The sequence below is a fragment of the Trichosurus vulpecula genome, chromosome 8 (genome assembly GCF_011100635.1).
Source record: "Trichosurus vulpecula isolate mTriVul1 chromosome 8, mTriVul1.pri, whole genome shotgun sequence".
Taxonomy (NCBI): Eukaryota; Metazoa; Chordata; class Mammalia; order Diprotodontia; family Phalangeridae; genus Trichosurus; species Trichosurus vulpecula.
The window spans coordinates 44,964,223-44,982,158 of NC_050580.1; the positions used below are offsets into that span (position 1 = coordinate 44,964,223).

The following is a 17,936-nucleotide window of genomic DNA, read 5'->3' on the forward strand; positions in this document are numbered from 1 at the left end:
TTAATTTTTAAAAATTTAATTTATTTTATTCTGAACTTAAGAAATAAAACAAACATTTCTATAATAATAAAATAGAAATATATTTCCAACATAATAAAATAGAAAATGATTGTACATAAAACTGAAAATCTATGTACAGCTTGCTATTACTTTTTAAATATATAATAAAATTATCACATAACTCCCCCTCCTTTTCTCCCCACCTTCCCTAGAGGTGGCCACCATCAGACACATCTGTATGTCTGTATGCATGTATATATGTACATACATATATACACACACATATATGTATATACATACATATATGTATATACATTATACATACATACACACACACACACACACACACACACACACACACACACATATATATATATATATAAAACCATTCTATACATCTATTTATCAGCTTTTTTCCTCTGGATACAGACAGTACCTTCCTTTGTATGTGCTTTGTAGTTAATTTGGGTATTTTTAATAGTCAAAATAACTTGGTCACTCAAAGTTGCTCTTAAAACAATATAACTGTTACTATATACAGTGTTGTCTTGGTTCTGCTCATTCTGTTGTTCCTTATTTCATGCGAGTCTATCCATGATTTTCTGAGATCATCAAGCTCATCATTTCTTCTAGCATAGCAGTATTCCATCATAATCATCTACCACAATTTGTTCAGCCATTCACCAAATGATGAGCATTCCCACAGGTTATTCTTTAAGACCCTAAGTTACAAAGCAGATGCCAACTTGTATCTGCTGAGGACCTTCCTCACTGGGAGATCCTTACACCAATTAAATCATAGGTCCAGTAAAAAAGTACATATTTTGGGTTCTGAAGATTCAGAGCTAAAAATGAAACAACATTTGACTTCAAGGTGCTTATTATAGTTTACTGGTGAAAAAGAATAATTCAAATTCCTCAGTATTTTGAGAGCCAGTCTCTTTCATGAAGATCAGTATTATTTATTGGGGAAAGACAGTGTGCTATGATGGAAAAAGATACTAGATATGGAGTCTAAGGACTTGAGTTCAAGTTCCCAGCTCTGTTCTGGACCTTGGGCAAACTATTGAACTTCTCGTGGTTTCAGTGTCTTCATCTGTAAATAAAAATATACAATCAAAAGGAATTGGATGTCTTTCTGGGCTGTTTATATCAATGTTTAATTATAGAAATCCTTAAATTCATTTCTGACCTGAATTCCCCTTTATTATATGATTCAATACAAAATCATTAAATTCTGTATCTAGAATAATGATGAAATTTTTAATTATAAATTATAAGAATATGGTGCTTTATAATTTGCAACATGTTTTTTCATTTGTTATTTAATTTAGTTCTCATGACAATGCTTGGAGATAGATAAAGCAGTTATTATAATTCTCATTTAACAGAAGAGAAAACTAACTGAGATTTGGAGGGAGATGATACAGATGATCCCATAGTTAGTGACTTGTAGAAGTGGGAATTTAAGGCAGAAAACATTCAATACCAATTTTGTTCTCATTGATGACAAACCTGTGAAGTATAATCCACTACTAATATTCAACCAATTTTTTCCTTCTTTTACTAGGCCATAATTAAACTGAAAAGTGAGTGGAATCTCTTGGACATAGTCCAAACCACTCATAGTCTCCCACCTGATGGCATGGGTGAATCAGACACTGGTCACTGAGTTCTTCATGAAAGGATTCTCAGAAGCAACTCACCTTCAGCCCCTGTTCTTCGTCTTTTTCCTCTCCCTCTATGCAGTGGCCCTCTCAGGGAACATACTCATTTTTGTTACAATCAGTTTTAATCCTACATTGCACACACCTATGTATTTTTTTCTGGTCAACTTAGCTGTGGTTGATATCCTGTGCACCTCCACAATTCTACCAAAGCTACTTGAAAACATGGTGGGTAGAAAGACCATATCCTATAGAGGTTGCATGGCCCAACTGTATTTCTTTACTTGGTCTTTAGGAGCTGAGCTGCTGCTTTTCACAGCCATGGCTTATGACCGGTATGTGGCCATCTGCCATCCTCTCCACTATAGCACCATGATGAGCAAGAGGGTCTGTATGCTGTTAGCTGCTTGTGTTTGGTCAATCAGCATTCTCAACACCAGCATTAATAGCAGCCTTATGTTTCGATTGTCTTTCTGCCACTCCAATGTAGTCAACCACTTTTTCTGTGAAATCCCCCCTTTACTGAAGCTCTCCTGCACCCCTACTTACCTGAATGAAACCATGGCCTTCACAGCAGATGTGTTCCTAGCTGTGGGGAATTTCATGATCACGATGCTCTCCTATGCCTGTATTATCTCCAGCATCCTGAAAATCCGCACCACTGAGGGCAAAAAGAGAGCCTTCTCTACCTGCTCCTCCCACCTCATTGTGGTCAGCATGTATTACAGCACTGTAATTTACACCTATATACGACCATCTTCCAGTTATTCGTTGGATAAGGATAAAGTCGTATCTGTGATATACACGTCAGTGGCTCCCACCCTCAACCCTCTTATTTATACTTTGAGGAACAAAGATGTCAAAGTGGGACTCAAGAAAGTGTTCTCTTTCTTCAAGAGATGTTGAACCCTCTAGATGCTGAAGCTGCGAATGAGGAGACCTCCAAATGCCCTTCCTATAATTCTGGTTTTGTATTAATGATTGAGCATTACTGATGTTACATCTAATCCAAGACATACTTCTCAACTTTCAAAATTATTGTTGTCCTTCTACACACTTATAGAAAGTGAACCTTTGTCCCACCTCCTGAAGTTTGGATTTCTAGAGTTTTCTTTGGTACTTTCTTCTCTATCATCTCTTATAATAGAGAAATAAAACTTTTAAATCTTTCCTAAGAGTAACACACAGTTCAGAGGTGAACTTGAATAGTTCATTTGTAAAAACAGTCTTCACAGTTATTTGTTAAACCCCATTACAGGGGTCAAGGTATAGTAGATAACAACATTTTCAGATATTGATGTCATTGAATTGTCTTTTTACCCTCCTTCAGCTTTCTGTGTAGTTCTCTCTCCCTGTGTAAGCTTTTGTATTCTTGTTTGTTTGTTTTTCAGAAAAAAAAAACATTCTATGAATTAACTGCTCTGTGGACTTTAAAAAAATGTCTGCCACTAACTAGCTGTATGCTCTTGGGCAAATTATTTCCTTTTCCTGGACTTTGGTTTTCTCATCTGAGGTTTGCCTTGCCTTTTTCACAAAAATAATTTCTCATTTCTTTTAGAATTTAATGCTTAAAATTGGCTTTCATAAACATTATTTTATTTAATCTTTTCAACAATGGTATGGGATACATTTTAGTTTTCCTATTTTTCATATAAAGCAATAGAGGCTATGAATGATTAAATCACTTGTCCAAGGCCATGAAGGTAGCAAATAAGTATCAAGAATGGAACACGTGTTTTCTGTCACTATGTCCAGCTTTCCCCTAAGCCAAGCCACCTTCATGGAGTATAGGAAAGTGCATGGAAAATTTCAAAGCCGTATATAGCATAAAAGATTCTTCCTTGGGGTGGTCACTTAACTTTTGTTTGCCTCAGCTTCCTTAACTTTAAAATAGAGATAATAATAACACTTGCTTCCTAGGTTTGTCATGAGGATTGAATTAAATAATATTTGTAAAGAGCTTAGCAAGTGCCTGACACACAATAGGAACTTAATAAATGCTTATTTCCTCCTTCCTTCCTTCTTTCCTAAAATGTTGATATTCTTGAGAAGGGTAATAGATCAGGTCATTATTAACTTTAATACTATGACATTTAATAGGATCAACTATAAAATACTAAATTGGGTTCAGAAAATAGATAGACTACTCATGTAAAAGAAACTTGGTTTTAGTGGTTGGCAAGCTCAACATAAGTAAATGTTGTTATAGGACAGCCTTTTGAAGGTAAGGGAAAAATAATCCAGCAGAGAGCAAAGATACACTCCCTGTACACATAGAGAGGCAGCAAGGAAACAGCTTGAAGTAGCTAAGATCCCACCTTCTACAGGAAGCTTTTCCAGATTCCCCTTAATTCCAGTAATTTTGCTCTGTTGACTGTTTCCCATGTATGCTCACTGTAGTTTGTGCATAATTGTTTGCTTATCGTCTCTGTCATTCTATTGTGAGCTCTTTGACAACTGATTCTTTGACCTTTCTTTGTACCCCCAGCACTTATCACAGTGCCTGACACATAATAGGTGCTTCATAAATGTTTATTTGACTGACCAACGGTTTCCCTCTCTCAGTTGCATTTGAGTGAGTAATTTCTTTACTATATCAGTAATGAAAAAGAAGGAGGAAGAAGTCCCACTGATGTTTGTGCCAGAATGATATGATGTTGCCAGCTGGTATGAAGCTGGTGCCAGTCACTTTCCTATTATCCTGTGGCCTGTTTCTCAAGGACTCTGTGATGCAGGCTCATTTTAAGGCTGGAGGATATAGAGAAGCTGTCCAATGAAAACCACTACCAGGTGAGTAGTAGTGATGGGGTACAGGCCTTAGAAACCACCCCTCCCCCAACTTTCCTTGAAATTTCCCATCTGGCCTAATGTCTGGTGTTCACCTGAGGCCTAGACCCATCCCAGTACTCCTTTCAACTGACTTTTTATTGTTGCCCAAGCACAAACCTCCAATTCCGTGTTACTTCTAACCTAGCCCAGCCCTTCATTGTCTGTCTGTTACCTCCAGATTACCCTGGGCCATTTTCCACCCTTCCCTGTTACTTCCAGTCACCCTAAAGCTATTTTCACTCCTTGATCACATCTAGATCTTTCCACAGTTTTTCTGTATGTAAGGTCCATCTTGTTCCCCATTAAATCACTCTGATTCAACCTGGCCCACTTGACAATACAAGTGCAACAAATGCTCAGATTCCTTAAGAGTATGGCCAGTGCTCTGATTCTTAAAATCTGGCCAATAGCATGGATTCTTAAAATCTCACCCATCCCAACTGTTGTTTTAATAAACCTCATCTCTGACAAAGAAGGTTTGGGTTGAATTCATTTGAGGCAGGACCTATGGCATTTACCCTTGGATTTCAGGGTTCCCAGCACCTCTAAACTGCAACAGTAGCTAAGCCTTATAGGCTGCTGTCCGAGAAAGCCTCAGACCAGCCAAATACACCCCACCCCTTGTACACCTACACTCCTCATATCCATTTCATGGTCTCCCAATCAATACCAGTTAGCTTCAGAGCATCCTATTACTTTACTGATCTTTCAGGGAACCTAGGATTACAAAAATTCATAGCCCACCCCACTCTAGATCCTGGTCTGGGCTCCAAGGAGCTAGAGGGAAGTAACCAATTTTAGAATTGGCCTCTACTTAGTAATAATTCATTCTCAAAATGATGTTCTCTTGAGCTAAAAATCCCACATTTAAGGATGTTCAAGACAATATGGGCAGCTGAACATGGTGTTTGGAGTGAGCGCAGCTTTGGTGAGGACTTGTTCAAGTGACTGGGAATGAGAAGACAACAAGCTTGACTATATGGTCATGAAGGACCGGGTCCTCTCTGCTAGCAGGATAACTCTCTCTTCTGTACCCAGGAGTAAAGAAGCCCTGGTTCTCCTCTAGACAACTGGGGCCCTAAAACCTTACTACCTTCTTATTTTTCAAGAGGCTATTTATATATTTTAAATTATTCTTTCTATTTCTTTTTTCTTCCTCTTGTACCTGTGAAGGGAATTATGACTTTTATAATAATTGATATGATATGTGTAATGAATATGCTAATAGATTAGATTTTTCAGAATTGCCTTTGTGAGTCAGAAGCTCATGATGCAACTTGAAATGATCCATCAAACCTCTGGCAGTGCTCACAATCACTGGCATCCTTGTGCCTATGTACCTTAAGTGAAGCAAATCAAAGATTATAGGACATGTTCCCATCATAGAACTCTGGTCCTGTAACCCACCAAGTCATGATCTACAAAGACTGGGCACCACAATTATTGTATTGTCTTCCATTTGTGGATTTGTTATGGCAAATGGCTCAAGACTGGGAAATGATTGTTTGTAATCCACCTCCTGCCCCTTCCCACTTGTGATTTATGTATAAAATCTCTGTCTTTACTTCAGCAATGTAGAATTCTGACCAGGAGAATTTCCAATTTGCAAATCTGTTCCTCATAGTGAAACTAATTAATTAAACAGCTACCTGATTACTGGCACTTTGTCTCTGGCCTGCTGTTTCATCATTCTCAGGTTACAGACTGGCCCAGTAAAGTCCTATTAACACCCCATAACTCCACACTCTATACCTGTCCCATGACTCCACATTTTGCAAAATGTGCGAAATACACTTTTTAGAAATGCATGAAATTAAAATCTGTTCTCTTTTGTTACTAAAAAAATAAGAATAAAAATAAAAAATAAAAAGATCACACCTCAAAGCCAGGAAGACCTCGGGTCAAGTCTTGCTCTGAGACATATTGTCTGTGTGTCCTTGGATAAGTCACTTAACCTCTTTGTGCCTTAAGATGGCAACCTTTTATTCTGAGATGAAGGTACTGACCTGTACTGGTAAAGGGAATTTCCTCATCTGGGAGATACATATACTAATAAAATAACAAGTCCAGACCCAACCCATAATGCAAAGGGAACTTGGGGAAAATACTCTCCCTTTGTTCTCAGTTGAAGGAGTCCAAATGAGAGTAGTTCTAGTTTATGTTTGAAAAGATAGAATTGAGTTTAGTTTCATTCAGTGCAGCGCCTTCATTTTAAAGGATAAGGAAATAAGATCAAGACATAGGACACAATTTTCCCAAAGTCATAAAGTTCCTAGATTGAAGAACTCACCTAGAGTCAATATTACTCTTTCCCTGCACAACTATATTTTCTAGTCTACCACAATAGATCACAAGACCATGATCTTGAACCGTATAGCTCGGGTAGGTTGGTGCAAAGGAATCATAAAAAATAACTTTAGATAAAGGGGGGATCTAATATAATATGCATCGCTTCCACTATTTTAAAATTTTTTTAAAAAATTATTTATTTTATCCTGACAATATGTAAAACAGCATTTTTATAACATAGTAGAATTGAAAAAAAAGATGGTTGTAAATGAAACTGCAAATCTACTATGTAGAGCTTGCTATTCTTTTTAAAATATATAATAAAGTTATCATGTAGCTTTCTTTTTTCTCTTTTTTTCTCACTACCTTCCCTAGAGATGGCTACCACTAGACATAAATATGTATGTATGTATGTATTTGTATGCGTGTGTGTATGTAAAACTCTACTGTATATTTCTGTACTATGCTATATACATATTATTATATAAAATATATACTATTATATAAAAATTTGTATATATATATATATATATACCATATAAATACTATATATATTTCTATATTCTTTTTATGGATGCAGATAGGAATCAATGGAGGTTTCTGTAACATGATAAACAATATCTATCTGAAAGTATTATATGTAATAGGGATAAGCTAGAAACATTCCAAATAAGATGAGGGGTGAAACAAGGATGCCCGTTATCACCACTATTATTCAACATTGTACCAAAAATGTTAATGTCAGCAATAAGACACGAAAAAGAAATTGAAGGAATTAGACTAGGCAATGAGGAAACAAAACTATTACTTTTTGTAGATGATGTGATGGCATACTTAGAGAATCCTACAGAATCAACTAAACAACCACTTGAAATAATTAACAACTTCAGCAAAGTTGCAGGATAGAAACCCACAAAATCATAGACATTTCTATTGGTTACCAACAAAACCCAGCAGCAAGAGATAGAAAGAGAAATGCCATTTAAAATAACTGTAGACAATATAAAATATTTGGGAGTGAGTCTACCTGCCAAGACAAACATAGCAATTATATGCACACAAATACAAAGCACTTTTTCACATAAATAAAGTCAGATCTAAACCATTGGAAAATATCACTTGCTCATGGGTAGTCTGAGCTAATACAATAAAAATGAGAATTCTACCCAAATTAATTTATTTATTCAGAGCCATACCAATAAAACTGCTAAAAATTAGTTTATAGAACTAGAAAAAATAATAACAAAATTCATCTGGAACAACAAAAGGTCAAAAATATCAAGGAAATTAATGAAAAATATACAAAGGAAGGTTGCCTAGCTGTTCCAGATCGAAAACTATATTACATAATGTGGCAAACATCAAAACAACTTGATGTTGGCTAGGAAATAGAGTGGTGGATTAGTGAAATAGATAAAGTATACAAGACATAGTGGTAAATGACAATAGTAATCTACTGTTTGATAAACCCAAAGACTCCAGATTCTGGGATAAAAACTCACTATTTGACAAAAACTGCTGGGAAAACTGGAAAATAATATGGCAGAAACCAGGTGTAGACCAACCTCTCACACCATATACCAAGATAAAGTCAGAATGGTAAAGGGCTAAGAGAATATAAGATCTTTCCTGTCCATTTATAGGCCTATGTGACCACATGTGTTCCTTTTTTGTCCTTGGAACAGAGGCCATATTCCCAGGTCTAAAGGTACACAGGTGTTTTAATCATAGATGTCTTGCTGTTTTGAACTCCATCCCGGTTCACAGCTGTGATACATTTCATGCTGAGTCACTTAGAGCTCATGAGGTGAAAACTATATATTCAGGGAGATTTATATTGCCTGGGGAAGGAAGCTTGCTTGCTTGCTTGTGGGGGAGTGCTCACTTATGAAAGGATGCTTAGCCATTATCAAGAGCTCCATCCCTGCTTGATGTCGCTGCTCTCCTTTTTGGCCTGGTAATGTATAGAGAGTGGGGAGAAGAACATAATCTTAAGAGAACTTTACTTGGACACTTTGCTTTGATCTTAGGGGATTGTAATCTACTGTGACCTAGGGATGAAGTGTATTGTGTTCTCCGCTGTCCCTGAGGATGTGCTGTGTTAAGGGAAGACCCTGGCCTGAGATCCTCTGACTGTATAAAGAAGTCTATGCTGTGTTATATATGTTTGTGTCTGTTTAAGGCCATGTGGCCACCCTGGTAATAATTTTTATCGTTAAATAGAGAGCTCATTATATTTTGTGGTTCAACCCTAAATAAATATGTACATATTCACAACCACTGCCTGAAAGTATTCTGTGTTGATTGGTGTTACAAATGGGTACATGATTTACACATGAAGGGTAATTCTATAAGCAAATTAGGAGAACAAGGAGCAGTTGACCTGTCAGATCTATGGAAAAGGGAGGAATTTATGATCAACAAGATAGAACATTGTAAATGTAAAATGGATAATTTTGACTATATTAAATTTTAAAAAAAGATTTTGCATAAACAAAATGAATGCAACCAAGATTAAAAGAAAATCAGAAAGTCTGGAAACAATTTTAATGTTAATGAACAATTTTCAGTTTTCAGGTCATTCCCCTATTGATAAATGGTAAAAGGATATGAAAAGGCAGTTTTTAGATGAAAAAATCAAAGCTATAGTTGTAGGAAACAAGTGCAAATTAAAACAACTCTGAGGTACTACCTCACACCTGTCAGATTGTCTAATATGATGGAAAAGGAAAATAATACTGTTGGCAAAGATTTGGGAAAATTGGAACACTAATGCACTGTTGGTGGAGTCGTGAACTGATTGAACTATGATGGAGAACAATTTGGAGATATGCCCAAAGAGACATCAAACTGTGCATACCCTTTGATCCAGGAATATCAGTACTAGGTCTGTATCTCAGAAAGATGATAAAAAAGGGAAATGGACCTATATATGGAAAAATATTTATAGCAGCTCTTTTTTGTGGTGGCAAAGAATTGGAAATTGAGGGAATGTCCGTCAATTGGGAAATGGCTGAAGTTGTGGTATATAAATTTAAAGGAATATTATTGTGCCATAGGAATGATAAGCAGGTGGATTTCAGAAAAACCTCGAAAGACTTTCATGAACTGATGCTGAGTAAAGTGAGCAGAACCACGAGAACATTGTATGATGACTAATGGTGATAGACTTAGCTCTTCTCAGCAATACAATGATCCAAGACAATTCCAAAAGATTTATGGTGGAAAATGCTATCCACATCCAGAGAAAGAACTGATGGGGTCTGAATGAAGATTGAAGCATACTATTTTACTTTTTTCATGTTTTTTTTCCTTTTGTTCTGTTTTCTTTCACAAATGACTAGTGTGTAAATATGTTGTATATGATTGCATGTGTGTAAACTATATCAGATTGCTTGCTGTCTTGGGGAGGAGATGAAGAGAGAGGGCAGGAAAAATATAGAACTCAAAATCTTATGAAAATGAATGTTGAAAATTGTCTTTACATGTAATTTGAAAAAATAAAATATTATTTACAAAATAAAATTAATGTAATCAAAATTATCCATTTTATACCTCACTCTACTCTCTATCTCTTCTTTATTCATGAATTGTTTGCATATCCACATCTTTACCCTTTACCCCCACCTATTTCCTTTCACACCCCATTTTATGAGATAATTCTTCCTTTTTACCTTCCCCTACCCAATTTTGTTTTCTAGAATCACCCCATCATAGAGTACTCAGTCCGAACCTTTGTTTCAAACTACTCTAGTAATAATGACAATCTTAAGAATACTGATAACATTTCCATATATAAGAAGTAAACAGTTTGATCTTAATGAGTCCCTTATAATTAGTTTTTAATGTTTTCCTTCTATTTATTTTGGAACTTATATATTGAATTTTCCAGTGGATTCTGGTCTTTTTGTCACAAAAACCTGAAAGTTTCTCAGTTCATCAAATGTCCACCCCACCCCCCCACCCTGACCCCATTCAAGATTATACTCAACTTTGCTGGGTAGGTTACTCTTGGTTGCAACCCAGCTTTTTTGTTATTTGAAGTATAATGTTCCAAGACCTATGGTTTTTTTTAGCGTAGAAGCTGCTAGGTATTGTGAAATCTTAATTATATCTCTGCAGTATATAATTTTTTTTCTTGTTGCTTGTAATCTTTTCTCCTTATCATAGGAGTTTTGAAAATAGGCATGATGATCCTGTAAGTTTTCTTCTTGTGATCTTTTGGGTGATAAACAGATTTTTTTCCATTTCTACTTTGCTCTCCTTTTCTTGAACTTCAGGGCAAATTTCCTTAATAATTTCTTATAATATCATATCAATATTCTTTTTTTAAATCATAACTTTCAGGTAGTCCAACGGTTATGTTATTGTTTCTCCTTGATCTTTTCTCTAGATCAGTTGTTTTTTCAATGAGATGTTTCAGATTTTCTTCTAGTTTTTTCTAGTTTTATTATTTCTTGGTGTCATATAATATCATTTGATTCCCCTTGCCCAATTCTAGTTTTCAAGGAGTTATTTTCTTCCTTAATATTTTGTATCTTTTTTCCAAATTTTTAACTTTCTTTTCATAAGTTTCTTGGATTGCTTTTATTTTTTTCCTAATTTTTCATCTATCTCTCTTAATTTATTTTTGAATTTCTTTTTTAAGTTCTCCTAAGAAGTCTTTTTGGGCTTGTGACCATTTGATGTTACCCCTTTGGAATAGAAGTGACTATTTTTTTACCTCACTATCTTCCTCTGAATACCAATGCAGATCTTCTTTTACACCATAGTAGCTATCTATGATTGGATTCTTTTTCCTTTGCTTACTCATTTTTATGCATTTATTTTTTAGCAACTTATTATAGTAATTAGGTCTTATTCCTAATTTCTGGGTTATGGTGCCTTAGGCCTCACATCCTCCTTACTGTTATTTTCTGAATTCTTTCCAGCAGCCCAAACTCAGGAAATGCTCTTCTTCCCCAAGGCACAGTTAAGGTCCCTAGCCATGCTGTCCCCAAAATGCTCTAGCTCCCAGTAGTATAACACTCAGAGGGCATGTGCTCATTTCTCCTCACCCACAGCCACAGCTGGGGATCACATCTGGTAAGCACCTCCAGGCCTGGTGTCTAGTCACTCAAATCCTCCCTCACTCAGCCATATGATGCTCACACTGCTCATTAGATGAAAGTTTGTGAGCTGAAACTGAGGCCAGTGAGGTAAAATTTTGTGAGGTGAAAGTTCTTAAGGCCTAGACTGCTTCTAGCCAAGGATCTGCCCCCAGGGTCTACTGTTTGTTGATTCAACAGAGTTGGCCCTTGGAGGTCCTGTCCTTCCTGAGGTCCTCTCAAGTTGTCCCAGATGGACAACTGTTTTACCCTTTTATTTTTGCAGCTCTGTGTTCATTTTGAGGTGATGTTCTGTCTATAGAGGAAATTTGGAGAGATTTGAATTTTCTGACCTACTATGCCATCTTCCCAGAATTCCATTAATTTAGTACTAATTTGGTGGATGACCTTGGTCAGATCATGTCACTTCTTTGAGCCTCAGTTTCCTTTTCTCTAAGAGGAAGCATTGCATTCAATTGTCTCTGAGATCTTTTCCTGTTCTAAAAATCTATGATCACAGGATTATCGATTTTGAGATAGAAGTGACCTTATGGGATTTCTAGTCTAATCCCTTCATTTTACAGATGAGGAATCTGAGGCCCAGGAAGGCTGTGACTTGATCCAGGTCACCTATGTAATAAGTGTCAGAGGAATCATTTGAAGCCAGATGCTCTGACTCTAAGGCCAGAGTGCTTCTTACTAAACATCCCTCTCTATGAAATTTTCCTTTGGGTCCTGACTTGGAAATAAGTTCTATATCCCTAAAGTCTTCACTGTTACAGAGCTGGCACTTAATTGTTCTTTTGGCATCCTTCCTAGGAAACCACCCTCCGGAAAGTCTCAAGTGGCACCTCTCGGAATATCCCTTTCAGGTCTTGTGCCACCTTTCTCTTTAAAGGCTGGCTCATTCTTTGCTCCTTAGCAGATTACCCTGAAGGTGGTAGTATAAGAATTTATGTAGTTATTATGTCCTCACTGAACATTGTTTTCCAATTGACTAAAGTCCTTTTTACTTCTTTCCCCCTAATGCTAGAAGCTCAGTGTCAGAATGCAGAATCTTGGATCTTTCAAACTGAAAAACAATTCTCAGGTGAGCAGCTCAGCACTATAAAGTACTAAGGAATTTTTTCATTTGTAATAGATAAAAAAGTCCAACAAGAGGCTAGCATATGCTACACAGTTGTGTATCTTGACAGAGAGGTGATGGACTCAAGATGCAGAATGAGGCAGGTATTTTCAGGTGGCCATTGAGAGAATTAATTTTACTTGCTTGTGCATTTTCATTGTAAGTGGTTTATTTTTCTTTTTGAAATGGAAAGGAGTAAGAGGGACAGAAAAATAAATGTTGTTTAATTGAAAACAATAAAAGAAAAGTGTTACCATAGTCAGTATTGGACTCTGAATCAGAATTTTGGAGTTGAAGTCCTGGGTCTGTTCCCTCACTAGCTGTATGACTTTCGCAAGTCACTTTTTCCTCTGTGAATCTTAGCATCCTAATGTCCAAAATATCTGGTTTGGATGAGATGATAATAAACATTTTTTTCCAACTCTAATGTTCATTGACTAAATACTAGGTTCCTATTGGTGGCTAATGATATATCCTTAGCTATATCATTGGATCCTCAACATTCTTGGAAAGTTGATTTTCACCTGTTGATTGTCATAGAATTACTGACCTCTCTTGAATCACCTTCATCTTAAAGTATCTGTCTCCTAGTTGTATGGCTATGGGTAAGTCATTCAAGCTCTTTATGTCTCCAATTCTTCATCTATTAGATGAAGAAGTTGAACTAGGTGACCCTAAGATTCTTTCTACAACTAATCATCCATGGTTCTCCCATGGGTAATGTAAATGTTGAGAATCACTGTTTGGAAGTGTGCCCACATCCCAGCTGGTGCTCTTATTAAGCTGGGTCATAAGGGAGGCTGGGGAGAGAGTCTCCTTTATGAATAACAAAACAAATAGTGACATTGATAATGATGGGCAATGTGACATCCTCTTTTTCCTCCAGCAATGTCTCATTTCAAATAAGTAGCCAAGAAATTTATGGACCTTGATGACCCCTATTTTAGTGACTATAGAGAACTAGAGCTCTTTACATAGTACTCTGATCTCTCAGCTGGTCTTCATACAGACTGGTGGAAGAGTCTACTTCTTCAGGTTAAAACACAAAATTTTACTCTTAAACAAGAGATTCTCATTTCGAAATATTTCAATCAAGATCGTCCCAGCAGCAGTGATAAGGATGAAGCCAGGGTATGAACCCATTGAGAATTCCTTAGGGCTACACCCTTTGACTTTCAGAATGGATGCATTCACTTTGGTATATATTTGATGGGGCCATTATAATTCATATCCTTTTTTATTCTGCTAGTGAAATAATAGCCTATTCCTTGGTAAATGAAGCCACATCCAGAGTCATTACTGGAAGACCCGTTTAATATATGTAAATTGATTTGTAACTTAAGCACCTCAAGTATCTCACCTGCTGGATTAGAATGCTTATTTTTCTTGGAAAACATCTTCAACTTTCCAACCTCTATGCCTATGTTCATACATTTCACTCTGTCCAGATTGCCTCTCTTTCATTCTTGTCATATTTTTCATCTTTCAAGCTCCAGGTTACATTCCTCCTCCTCCATAAAATTTTTACAAATGAACTCTAGCATAATTTTTCTGTCCATGTAATTCTCATACTACTTAGTTCCTTTCACAAATACTTCTTATACTGTGGTTTTATGTTGTGGGTATTTATGGATATACATGTTGCATCTTTCCTAGTGTACTGGAAACTCTTTAGGAAAAGCAAGTGGGTATGATTTAGTTTTGTAATTATCTTCAATATGGGACACATAGTAGAGTTTGTAGATTTTATGGAAATATCTATAGACTTCACATGTAATATGTAGTGACATCATAATATTTCCTTTAACAGGTAGGATTTCATTTAATTATTTTTCTGCTTGGGGTAAAGGGAAAGAACATTAAGTAATACAGGTGTTGAGGTAATCCTAGAGAGAAGGAAGGATGAGGGAAGTCAGAGTAAGGTCCGGCAGGAGAGGAATTCTCCCTAGGAGAGGTTGCTGTTGCTGATTTATGGGAAGGGCAGATCAGGGGAAGGAAATGTCAGCATCATCTCAATGTACACACACCTTTAATTCGTGGTCAAGGCTTCACCCTTCTGAGTCCTTTAGTGCCTTAACTTGGTACTACAGAAAGCCTAAATTAGAGGCTCAGATTTTGAACATGAACTATTCTACAAGGCAGAAAATGATGCTCAGGGAAGGTATCTCTGCAAAGTCTCACTGAAAATAACCCTAGTCATCTGTACTCAATCCTAGCCAATAGGGCACTAGAACTCTCTGCAGACTTAATCTCACAGCAGTTACTTAAAGCTGCCCTGGGGAAGGCTGCTTTTTTGTATTTTGTATTGCATTTGTCTTAGTCTTAAACAAAGGATTCTGTTTTCAAGTGATTTGGATCTAGATCCAGATCAAGATTTCTGGAAAGGGGATATGACTGTAGGGCTGCTTTTGGGTCTGATTTTGGGGCTCCATGAGATGGTAAAGCAATCAGATGTGAAATTATATAAAACATTCCCATATTAGTCATTTTGTATGAGACGACTTGAGTAAAGGAAAAAATAAAGAAAGAAAGAGAAGATAGCATGCGCCAGTCTGTATTCAATCATTAACAGTGGTTTGTCTAGAGGCAAATGGTATGCTTATCATTAGTCCTTTGAGACTGTCTTGGATCATTGTATTGCTGAGAAAATCTAAGTCATTCACAATTCTTCAATGAACAATATTGCTGTTACTGTGTACAACATTCTCCCGGTTCTGTTCACTTCACTACACATCAGTTAATGTAAGTCTTTCAAGGTTTTTTCTGAAATAATCTTGCTTGTCATTTCTTATAGCAAAATAATATTCCATTGCCATCATATACTGCAGATTGTTCAGCTATTACCCAATTGATGGCCATCCCTTTGATGGTCCCAGTTCTTAGCCCCCACAAAAATAACTGTTACAAATATTTTTGCACATATTGCTTCTTTTTTCTAAATCTTTCCAGCTACATATTTCTTATATAAAATTTAATAACATCCTATTTACAGATGGAAAATCAAGGCTCAATGAAGTCACATTGATTTGTTTAAGTTCACAGACCTTAAAAGTGTCAGAGATGCAACTCAGAATCATGTCGTTGGATTTTAAGGTCAATGATTAGTGGTTTCTCTTTTTTATACATTATTTGTGATAGTCTTTTTCTTGTCTGTATCCCCAGTGCTTATCACAGTGCCCTGCACATAGTAGATATTTAATCACTGTTTATTAAACTTAATAGGAAGAAACAATACAAATAATATATGGTCCTTGTCTTCAAGGAGGAAATGTAGTTAAAGGCAAAACAATGGAAAAAAAAGGTATCATGTGAAACAGAAGAAAGAGAGTGGTTAAAGAAAAGGATGCCTATATTTGGGAAGTGATATCCCTTAGAGGTAGAAGGTATTGGTTAGGGATTGAATTTTATATGAATCTCATTTGGAGCAGGTGCTAATGTTATTATTTTCAGTATGTGTTTTCAGCAGGGAGCAACAATTATAATTTTGTATATACATACTACAGACTATTTATTTCTATCCCAAATGGTTCTGAATTTTAATGTAAATATGTACATTTTGTTTCTGCTAAAGTTCAGCTGACTTATTTATTGCCACATGAGGGATACTCTCCTTTGGAAGACATCCACTGGTGGATCCAGGAGGCATCTTCTGATCAAATGGCAGTGAGCAATCAAACAGTGGTGACTGAGTTTACCCTGCAGGGTTTCTCTGAGACACCTTCACTTCAGCTTGCCCGCTTTTGCATCTTCTTTTTCTTTTATATCATGGCCCTAGCAGGCAATGCTCTCATTGTGGTGGCCATAAGTCTAGATTCAGGTCTTCATATCCCCATGTATTTTTTCCTTGCCAACCTGGCCATCTTAGATATTGGCTGCACAACCACAGTTCTGCCCAAATTGCTGGAGAACCTTGCAGACCAGAAATCTATCTCCTATGCTGGGTGCATGACTCAGTTGTATTTCCTTACATGTTTTTTGAGTGCTGAACTCCTGCTCCTCACGGCCATGGCTTATGACAGGTATGTGGCCATCTGCCACCCCCTCCATTACACTACCATGATGAGTAGAATGGTTTGCATTCTTCTGGCTGGTAGTGTGTGGGTCGTTAGTGCCATCAACTCATCAGTACAAACTGGCCTTATGATACAGTTAACCTTCTGTGGCCCAAATCAAATTAAGCACTTTTTGTGTGAAATCCCCACTTTGCTACTGCTCTCCTGCACCTCCACATATCTGAACAATATCATGATAGTCATTGCAGATATTTACTTTGGGGTGATTAATTTTATACTCACTATGGTGTCCTATGGCTTCATCATTTCCAGCATCTTGAAGATCCGCACCACAGAGGGCAAGAAGAAAGCCTTCTCTACCTGTTCCTCCCACCTCATTGTGGTCACTATATATTATACCACAGTTATATACACATACATTCTCCCAGGCTCTGGGTCCTCCATGGATAATGGCAAAGTAGTGGCTGTGCTATACACCACTATTAGCCCCACTTTAAACCCTCTTATTTACACTCTATGCAACAAGGATTTCAAAACAGCCCTCAAGAAAATGTTTCCATTCATTAAATAAATAATTGTAATTTGTCCACATGACTTCGTTGCAATTTTATTTTTGAAATTCCAGCATAAAAATATGATGTAAAAGACAATTCAGTTTCTATGAAACTTAATTATTCTATTTATAGAATGATTTTTACTCAGAATCTCAGAGCCAGAATGGTTCTCTCTCTGTGACCAACGTGAGCCTCATCACACCCCTGTTGTACTCCCAACTTGCTTATTTTGGTTTTGGGCCAGACAACACCCTCTCAGCCACCATAAGCTTATTTATATTTGTCCCCTTACCATTTGTTCACATTGAATCAGTTGGCAACCAAATTGTGTTGATGTTTACTCCACAATAAACCTCCCACCATTTCCCTTC

The 17,936-nt window shown here is 36.7% G+C and overlaps 2 protein-coding genes across 2 annotated transcripts; both read left to right on the forward strand.

The window, feature by feature from the left end:
• Nucleotides 1-1,640: 1,640 nt before the first annotated feature.
• On the forward strand, nt 1,641-2,573 carry LOC118829486 (olfactory receptor 13G1-like). The gene has a single exon (XM_036736487.1). It carries the CDS (start codon nt 1,641-1,643, stop codon nt 2,571-2,573), a length of 933 nt encoding a protein of 310 aa, XP_036592382.1.
• Nucleotides 2,574-16,655: 14,082 nt separating this feature from the next.
• On the forward strand, nt 16,656-17,582 carry LOC118829023 (olfactory receptor 13A1-like). The gene has a single exon (XM_036735951.1). It carries the CDS (start codon nt 16,656-16,658, stop codon nt 17,580-17,582), a length of 927 nt encoding a protein of 308 aa, XP_036591846.1.
• The last annotated feature ends 354 nt before the right edge of the window (nt 17,583-17,936 follow it).

Coding starts and splice junctions, on each gene's coding strand:
- LOC118829486 (XM_036736487.1), top strand. CDS start 1,641: ATGGCATGGGTGAATCAGACACTGGTCACTGAGTTCTTCATGAAAGGA.
- LOC118829023 (XM_036735951.1), top strand. CDS start 16,656: ATGGCAGTGAGCAATCAAACAGTGGTGACTGAGTTTACCCTGCAGGGT.